This window comes from Piliocolobus tephrosceles, chromosome 10 (genome assembly GCF_002776525.5).
Source record: "Piliocolobus tephrosceles isolate RC106 chromosome 10, ASM277652v3, whole genome shotgun sequence".
In the NCBI taxonomy this organism is placed as follows: domain Eukaryota; kingdom Metazoa; phylum Chordata; class Mammalia; order Primates; family Cercopithecidae; genus Piliocolobus; species Piliocolobus tephrosceles.
This window is the reverse complement of record NC_045443.1, coordinates 110,644,416-110,653,096: the sequence shown is the minus strand read 5'-3', so window position 1 is coordinate 110,653,096 and position 8,681 is coordinate 110,644,416. Positions and strand designations below refer to the sequence as shown.

Genomic DNA, 8,681 nt, shown 5'->3' with positions numbered 1-8,681 from the left:
AATACTGAAATACAATTTGTATAAGAAAGGCTGGGTTTAATTATTGCCTATTCAGGGCCATTTGTTGCCAATTTTCTGAGAAAGGGTTGGTGCCCTAGCTACTTGCAGTAGTGACCCATGACTGCATGTTTCTCGATTACTGTGAACTTTTTATTCTCTTTGCTCTTAATGAATTTAAATGTCTACTGAGTGCTGAGAAGACATTGATGAGAAAGACTGAAATGGTCCCATTCTGTCTTTGTGTGGCTTTGAGCAGCTCACCTTGTTCTTTATGGTGTTTCTCATCATATACATCTCACTTGGCACGTGTTGTAAACTGCCCTTCATTTTTCTTTTCTTTCTTTCTTTCCTTTCTTTCTCTCTTTCTTTCTTTCTTTCTCTTTCTTTCTTTTTTTTTTTTTTGAGATGGAGTCTCGCTTTGTTGCCCAGGCTGGAGTACAGCAGTGAGATCTCGGCTCACTGCAACCTCCGCCTCCCAGGCTCAACTAATTCTCCTGCCTCAGCCTCCTAGGTAGCTGGGATTACAGGCACCCGCCACCAAGCCCAGCTAATTTTTTGTAGTTTTAGTAGAGGTGGAGTTTCATCATGTAAGCCAGGCTGGTCTCGAACTCCTGATCTCAAGTGATCCGGCTGCCTCGGCCTCCCAAAGTATTGGGATTACTGGTATGAGCCACCAAGCCTGGCCCTTCATTTTTCTTTAAGGGATTTAGGGCTATGTGTTCCAGTTCCTCCAGCCAAGCCCCATGGGGATAGGGGCAGCGTCTTACAGTTTCCTCTTCCTTGTTTCCTGCCTATGTATCTAGTGCAAGTTTGGGTATCCAGAAGGCCCCGGTAATAGTTGTAGATTGAGTAGATGTGTACTTAAAGTGGTCATTCTTTCATCAAGTGTTTTTTATTATTTAAAACACTTTCTAAAAATTTTTCTTGCTTTTTCTTCTCATGCTTGTTTCCTGTATTCCTCCATTTTTTGACGTCTTCATATATACTTCTTTTGCCTGCGTCCTGGACAAGAGTAGTGGTGCATTCTAACACCTAATCTGTGACACCAGCTGACTGTCCTGCAATTTAAGTCAAGTCTGGCACTGACTACCTGGAATTTGTGTAGATTCCACAATTTAAAGAGCAAAGTCCTCACCAAGTCCACGCTTCTTTCAGACTCCAGCCATACATGGGGTCCCCAGGCTACCTACACCTCTGTGTGACTTGGTTACAAACTTGGGAGTTTCCATGATTTTCCTTCAGTTTTGATAATTTACAGAATGACTCACAGAACTCAGGAAAATGCTCTACTTACAATCACCATTTTATTATAAAGAATACAAATGAAGAGCCAGATAAAGCGATACATATGGTAGCAAGCACTGGAAGGGTCCAGAGCTCAGGAGCCTTCATGCCTGTGGAATCAGGATGCTCTACCTTCCTAGTACGTTGGAATGTTCACCAACCAGGAAGCTCCCCAAGCCTCACTGTCCAGAGTTTTTATTGGGGTTTCTTTACATAGACATCATTGCTTAAATCATTGGCCATGTTAAAATTGAACTCAATTTCCAGCCCCATCACCTCCTTGGAGATCAGGGATGGGATGGGGCTGAAAATTCCAATGCTCTAATCATGTACTTGGTCTTTCTGGCTTGGTCAATTCCTCCCTTGAAACTAAGGGCCCACCATGGGTAACTTTGTTAGCATAAACCCAGGGATGGGTGAAAAGGGCTTGTTATGAGTGCAAAAGACACTCCTATCAGGAAACAGTAGAGTTTTTGAAGCTGTGTGCTAGGAACTAGGCACAAAAGCCAGACACATTCTTTATTATATCACAACTGGTATATGCAGCAGTGATAAAACTTTAAGTGAATGTATGTGAGGTTAAAGCACCTAGACCTTCAAGTATCTTTAAGGCTAAAGCCCAAAGAAAAAGTCTTTTGATTTGGCAAGAGGATACTCCTGGGTTGGGGGAGAAAGGCAGGCTCAGAAGGAAAAGACAACAGCCTCATATATATATGGCAACAGTTATAATCTGAGCCTTTGGAGAGCTTGAAGGTCTAATGAAAGGATTGACTGGCTGCTGGCATAGAAGACCTCTGTGCCAGCAGGGGCAGGAAGGGTTTTGTATACAGAGGAAACAGACAGGACGTGGATGAGTTGGAAGCTCCGAGAGCAAGATCACAGAGTTATGAGAACCAAGGAGTAAGTAAAGGGCTTTGCTTTGAAGACACAAAGGATTCCTTTTTTAGACTAGAAGGAAAAAGGAGGAGCTAATTGGAAAAATGCAAGAAAAAATACAAGTTGACGGAAATATGCACACAAAGTGGATGAGAGCAACTATTTTTAAAGGCAGGCAGCCTGCAGAGAGGGAGTTCAGCAAGGCAAGACTTTATGAAAGGGTTTGCAGTCTTGATTGATTTCAAGGAGTCCAAGAAGCAAGGGAAGGAGGAGTAGGGACCATCAAGGGAAGAATTGATGTTAGTGACTCTTTCTCATGGTGAGCCAAGTCTTTGAAAGTGATTGCCAGATGACCTCTAGAAGTTTCTTCTAGAGTTATTATTCAGGATTCTATGGCTTCTGGATGAGAACATCTCATTGACAATAGGATGGATCCTAGCTCCACAACTTCCTGGTGTCTGCATTGTCTAAAAAGAAAAACATATACGTGGGAGAGCAATGTCTCCTAACAGTTACAACCATTGCTTAAAAGAATTAGGGAGAAAAAAGGGGGCACCTGTATCTGGGAAGGTAACTATTGACAGAGACAATTTTTTGGTACTTATTTATAATGCAGATCTTAATAATTAGTGCTAACTCCATGGTTGGCTTGGCCACCTCTTCCCTACATTCCACCCAGGATTGGGGTGTAGGGTTCCTCTACTGCAAGGGTTCTCACTTAGGGCAGAAGACAAATGATAAAGTCTCAAGACACTTTTAATTGTCACAACTGGGTAGTGTCTAGTGGGTAGAGGCCAGAGATGCTGCCAACATCCTACAATGCACAGGACAGCCTTCAAACAAAGAGTAGCACTAAATGTGAGGAAGTATCAAAGTTGAGAAATCTTGCTTTAAAGAAAATACCTGGAGAAAGGATATCCTGGCAGAATATACCAGGTATATCTTGGTAGGTAGGGAGGGCTTTCGAGAGGTGTGGCAGACATCCTTGGGTGGCCAGTGCAACCCACGTCCACAGTCATCTTTGTAGCCACCTTCAAGTTATAGGTAACCACATGACATTTCTGAGCAATGAAATGGAAGGTAATTTGCTGGATGAAGCTTCTAATAAAATCACTGTGTTCTTGACCTTTGAGTATCTTTTCCTTCTTCCTTCCTGGAAAGTGAACTTGCCATCTGGAGGTACAGTGGCTGCTTTCAGGGCCATGAGTACTCAAATCAACAGCTAAGAAGGGTGGAGCCAAAAGCCAAAGGCAGAAAGATCTGTGAACCCATGGCAATGTTTGACAATGTCTGAAGATTTTGGTTGTCGCTGGAGAGGAAGGCTAGTGGTATCTACTGGGTAGAGATTAGAGATGCTGCTCAGCACCCTACAGTGCATGAATCCGGAATTACCTGCCTGAGGATCACTTGTCGTGGGGGCTTAGGGAGCTGACCAGTTGTTTAAGCTCCTGTGAGCTGGGTTTCCTGTTATTTGTGGCTGAGTTAATTTCAAGTTGCTACAGTAGGAGAAGTTCTTTGATTCAAGCCTGTTACAGGGCTATTTCCAGACAACGCCTCCTTTAGATGACTTTTACCTGTACTTTCCAGGGTGATATTGGGTTTCCAGTCCCATCCTTGAAGCAGAGAGAGTATGACCATTCCTTTGCTTCTTTTGCCAGAAGATGCCAACACCAACGGTCCCCTCCACCCACGTCGCCAGTGGGTTCAGCTGGGTCCAAGATTACAGGCCTGAATAAGAGGTTAGAAGGCATTAGGAGATTCCAAAAACCAGTGACTTCAGAATTTGGGGTCCATCCTATAATACTTTCAGCAATAAGGCAATGCGTTCTTATAGCTTAGATGTCAGCAACTCAAATTTACTAATAGGGTTCAAAGTAACTTCCTAGAGGCCGCGTGCAGTGGCTTATGCCTGTAATCCCAGCACTTTGGGAAGCTGAAGTGGGAGGATCACTTGAGCGCCAGGAGTTCGAGGACATCCTGGCCAACATGGAGAAACCCCATCTCTACTAAAAACACAAAAATTAGCTGGGCGTGATGGTGTGCACCTGTAGTCACAGCTACTTGGAAGGCTGAGGCAGGAGAATCAGCTTGAACCCGGAAGGCAGAGGTTGCAGTGAGCCGAGATTGTGCCACTGCACTCCAGCCTGGGTGACAGAGTGAGGCTCTGTCTTCAAAAACAAAAACAAAAACCAAAGTAACTTCCTAGAATTACATCGTATTTGCCAAAAGTGTTTTGAAAGCTGTTAATTGCTATACTTATGAAGGCATAATGAAGGCATAATCGAAATTTCTCCTCCTTGCTATGTCAGCTAAAATATGATACATAATTTAATCAAATATAACGTTGCCAAGAACCCAGGGTAGGCAACCCAGCGGGGGTCTCCTTCTCTCTTACTTCTCCTCTGTTCTTTTTCAGTGCTCCTTTATTTTCTCTTTCCTTTCCTCTGGTTTCCATTGTTTTTGTCCCTTGCTGGTGGCCCTAAGCAGATGGATACGATTTCTTACTATTCTTGAAGGTCTGAAAGAGGAGATAAATCCTAATCCAATAAAAACCCTACAGGATAAGTTGGCACGTGAATGATAGCATTAATTCTCAGGGACATACTTCCAACTCTAACACTTCTTAGATGAAAGCAACTCAGCGACCTGATATCTTGAACCTTCCTTCTGTATTTTTTCTGAACAGCATTTTCTCCTGCCTCCCTAGGTTTTATCCCCAGAGACTGTGAGAAGTTCTGTTGGCTAGCACTTTCCCCCTCTCGCACAAGGAATGAATCGTGACCCCAGCAGAGGAAAATCCAGGTCGCTGAGACAGTGTTCAAGGGAGTCAGGTTAAGAAAAGGATGGGGCTAGGGTGAGGGCACCTGGTTTTCTGCAACTGGCTCAGTAGGAACTTCCTCACGGTCTCATCTTCAAAGTTGTAATTGACCTTCCAGAAGATGCAGAGCTGCCGATATTGTGTGACCAGCTCCAGGACTGTCCGGAAACCTTCTGCAGTGTCAAAATCCGGCGCTCCACTCCCCTGCTCCCAGGCATAGACGGTGAGCAGCTCCAAGGCATACTTTGGGGGCAAAGACCCCTTTGGCTTCAGTTTCCTTTTACACTAGGGAAGAGTGGGAACATCAGATGAACTGGTTAGCCTAGGAGGTCAGTGAGAGCCGCACAGGGATCACAGCAGGGCAACTGAGTCATGATGTCATGCTGGTGTGCTCACACTCTGCAGCTTGGATGTCTAAACTGTATAGCCTTACAGGAGTCCACCTGGTAGCTGGTAGGCAGCACACCTGAGTTTCTTTGTTGTGCTTTTGACCATATATGCCTTCCTAGGACAATAATATAGCTACGGTTTACTAGAAACCCACTGCATGCCAACTATGGGCCCAGGCATTTACCCACATCATTCCTAATCTTCGCCACAACCCAGGCAGCATGACCTGCATTTTAGATGAAGACTTTGAGGCTGCGGGAAGTGGAGTGACTCACTCAAGGTCATGTCACAGCCCCTAGTCTTCTGACACGCCATGCCAGCTCTCAGATTTTCCGGGATGAAAACCACAGAGTTTGGTCTTGGTTTCACGTTTCAGGGAGCTGGTCACAGAGAGGAGGCATCTCAGGAAGAGGTGGTATTGTGCTTGATGTTTACTGTCACGAGAATATTCAGAAGCTACCTTGTGTGCAAGTGCGGGGAGACTGACCAATATAGAAAATGCAGCCCTGGTTCCACCTACAGCTTCAACCTGCCTTCTGAGAGAGAGTGTGTGCACCGGGAAGCAGAAAAGCCCCATTGGCAACGTGTGGGTGTGTAAATTCCAGCTTCCACCCACCCGCTGTAGGAAAGGTCACTTGGATTCCTGCAGAATTCTTTGGCTAGTGCGAGGGCAAAGTAAATCACATGTAGCAGCTTTGGTGGCCAGAAGCCATGAACGCCTGACCCAAATGAATAGGGTTAGTGATGGGAATGTCATAAAGATACCCAGTGGGAAGATTCTCCAAAGTGTCTCAGCCCTCAGCATGGGAGATTGTGGGCAACAGGCCTTAATGTTCATGGCTTACTGGTAAAAATAATAACCCCATGGTCAGAACAAGGACCGTCCTTACCTCTTTGTACCAGTGCTTCACCAGGCGAATTAAATCCTTCAGTTTGGTGGGCCGGGAGCGAATGAAGTTTCGCTGCAGCACTGTGAAACAGGTAGAAAACTCTCCTCCTGGGAAGTCTGAGGATTTATACAGATCAAGGAGCCCTGCATAAACCTCGGGGCTGGGTGTGGAGCCAGAACTCAGCTGACCTGTCATGAGGGAGAGATTGACTGCCTGCTTTAATATGCACAGTAAATAACAGATTCCAAAACATTTTTGACAAATACGATTTAATTCTGGGAAATTACTTTGAATAGTGTTAGTGTATTTGAAAGACTGATGTCTAAGACATAGGGAGCATCTCCAGAATAATGAGCTATGTAAAAAATTATGTGGTCTACATGGGTGCTGGTGGTATTATTAAAGTATCATCTAGACTTACACTAACAGAGTAGCCACCAGCCAATGTGGCCATTTGCACTCACATGCATTAAAGGGAATGGAAATTAAAAATTTAGTTCCTCAGTTGCTGTAGCCACATGTCAAGCTCTCAGTAGTTGTAGAACCCAGACATAGAACATTTTCATGGTCACAGAAAGATCTTTGGGACAACACTGATCTGGAGTTTGTGAACTATGGCCTCTGGGGCTAAATCTGGTGCACTGCTTCTTGTTTTTTGTTTGTTTGTTTTTGTTTTTTTGCTTTTTTGAGACAGCGTTTTGCTCTATTGCCCAGATTGGAGTGCAGTGGCATGATCATAGCTCACTGCAGCCTCACTCTCCTGGGCTCAAGCAATCCTGCCACATCAGCCTCTTGGGTATCTGGGACTATAGGCGTGTGCCATGTACCACCATGCCTGGCTAATTTTGTTTGTTTGTTTGTTTGTTTGTTTATTTATTTATTTTTGGGACAAAGTCTCACTATGTTGCCCAGGCTGGTCTCAAACTCCTGGATCAAGCAGTCTTCTTGCCTTGGTCTCCCAAGGTACTGGGATTACAGGTGTGAGCCTCTACGCACAGCCCAACTCCTTGTTTTGTTTGTGTGTGTGTTTGTTTGTTTTCAGACGGAGCCTCACTCTGTTACCCAGGCTGGAATGTGGTGGTGCAATCTCGCACTGCAACCTCCGTCTCCCGGGTTCAAGCAATTCTCCTGCCTTAGCCTCCCTGAGTAGCTGGGATTACAGGCACGCACCACCATGCTTGGAAATAAGAAATGGGACCAAAATCGTATACAAGTGTAAAGTATTACTGCCACGATTCATGCCACTTGCTGGGGCCGGGAACCCATGAGTAGCACATGCTTTCATAGCCCATCATCGAGTCCCGTGGCTCTCCTTCCACCCTCTGTCCACCATCACTTCCAGGATCCAGAATCTTCTTCCTCCAGAAGCTAAGGTCTGGGGAGCCTTACCCAGAGCGTTAAAGGCAGGAAGCACATCAAAGCTGACACTTTCGTTGAGGACCTTGGATTTCAGAGAGAAACTCAGCACCCTGGGAGCCTTCCACGTGGGAGGCTCAAAGCTGACCTCAAGCTCCTCCTTCTTCTCCCTCCAGAAGGCTTTCAGCTGTTCACGGATTTCCTCGACGATTTTGTGTCGCTCGTGTCTTTGGGAGGTGTAGCTTTTCAGCGAGTTATGGAACACGACAAGGTCGGCATCAGAGCCAGTCTTCAGAGCGGTGCCTTTGGCGGTTGATCCTCCCTAAGGAAGAATGGAAGGTTGAGATCCAGAATTTCCTAGACCTAGGAGTCCCCTGCCCCCATGGGCTGGCACAAGTTGGGCTAACTGACACGGTTTCCAAGGCCGAGTTCTGCGTTAGGGTCCAGTGAGGGCTGAGCCCAAAGCAAAGGGTTTTATTTTACAAACTAATAGATAATGCAGTTATTAAATCATACAGTTCCAAAGGCAATTATTCTCCTGCCTTTCATACACAAACAACTGATGGGCTAGTTACAAGTTACCTGCTTCTCAGGTCAATTTCCTAAAGATTTTGCCTAAAGACATATTTAGCTTTATTTGGATTCCTGTAACCAAACAAATCGAGTGGAATGCAACCATTATGGTGAAAGTGCTCATATGTTCTTTGATGTGTGTTTTCTCCTGCAGGTCTGGGGATCACTGGGTTGGTAAACTTTCTGCAAAGGGCCAGATAGTAGACATTTTAGGCTTTGTGGGCTATTTATGTCTCTGCCATTAAGGCTTCTCCCTTTCCTTCCTGCTCCTTCTCCTCCATTTAGTTTCTGTAGAGAAAAATGTTTTATTTTATCCATGGGTGTTAAATGCCTGATTATATGGGTTAAGGAGGCGAGGAAAGGTTGTGTTCTATTTCCTGTACGCAGATCCTCAATTCATCCCTGTTCCAGTCCCGTTCATTCATGCAGCCCACCTTTGTCTTTAAGAGCTGGGCTTTAGCAGCTCCTCCCAGACTGTAGCCCCCTCCTCATAA

General features: G+C 45.2%; 1 protein-coding gene across 1 annotated transcript in view; it reads right to left on the bottom strand.

Annotated features, from left to right (window-relative positions):
• Positions 1 to 1,790: 1,790 nt before the first annotated feature.
• The window catches only part of OAS2 (2'-5'-oligoadenylate synthetase 2), a 32,473-nt gene continuing 25,582 nt past the window's right edge, over positions 1,791 to 8,681 (bottom strand). Inside the window, exons 7-11 of the mRNA XM_023203913.2 lie at positions 7,648 to 7,936; positions 6,259 to 6,446; positions 5,025 to 5,263; positions 3,735 to 3,888; positions 1,791 to 2,627 (exon numbers count right to left, since the gene is read on the bottom strand). Of these exons, the coding sequence (XP_023059681.1) occupies positions 2,517 to 2,627; positions 3,735 to 3,888; positions 5,025 to 5,263; positions 6,259 to 6,446; positions 7,648 to 7,936 (981 nt within the window). The 3' untranslated portion in view covers positions 1,791 to 2,516. The remainder of the gene's footprint in view (positions 2,628 to 3,734; positions 3,889 to 5,024; positions 5,264 to 6,258; positions 6,447 to 7,647; positions 7,937 to 8,681) is intronic.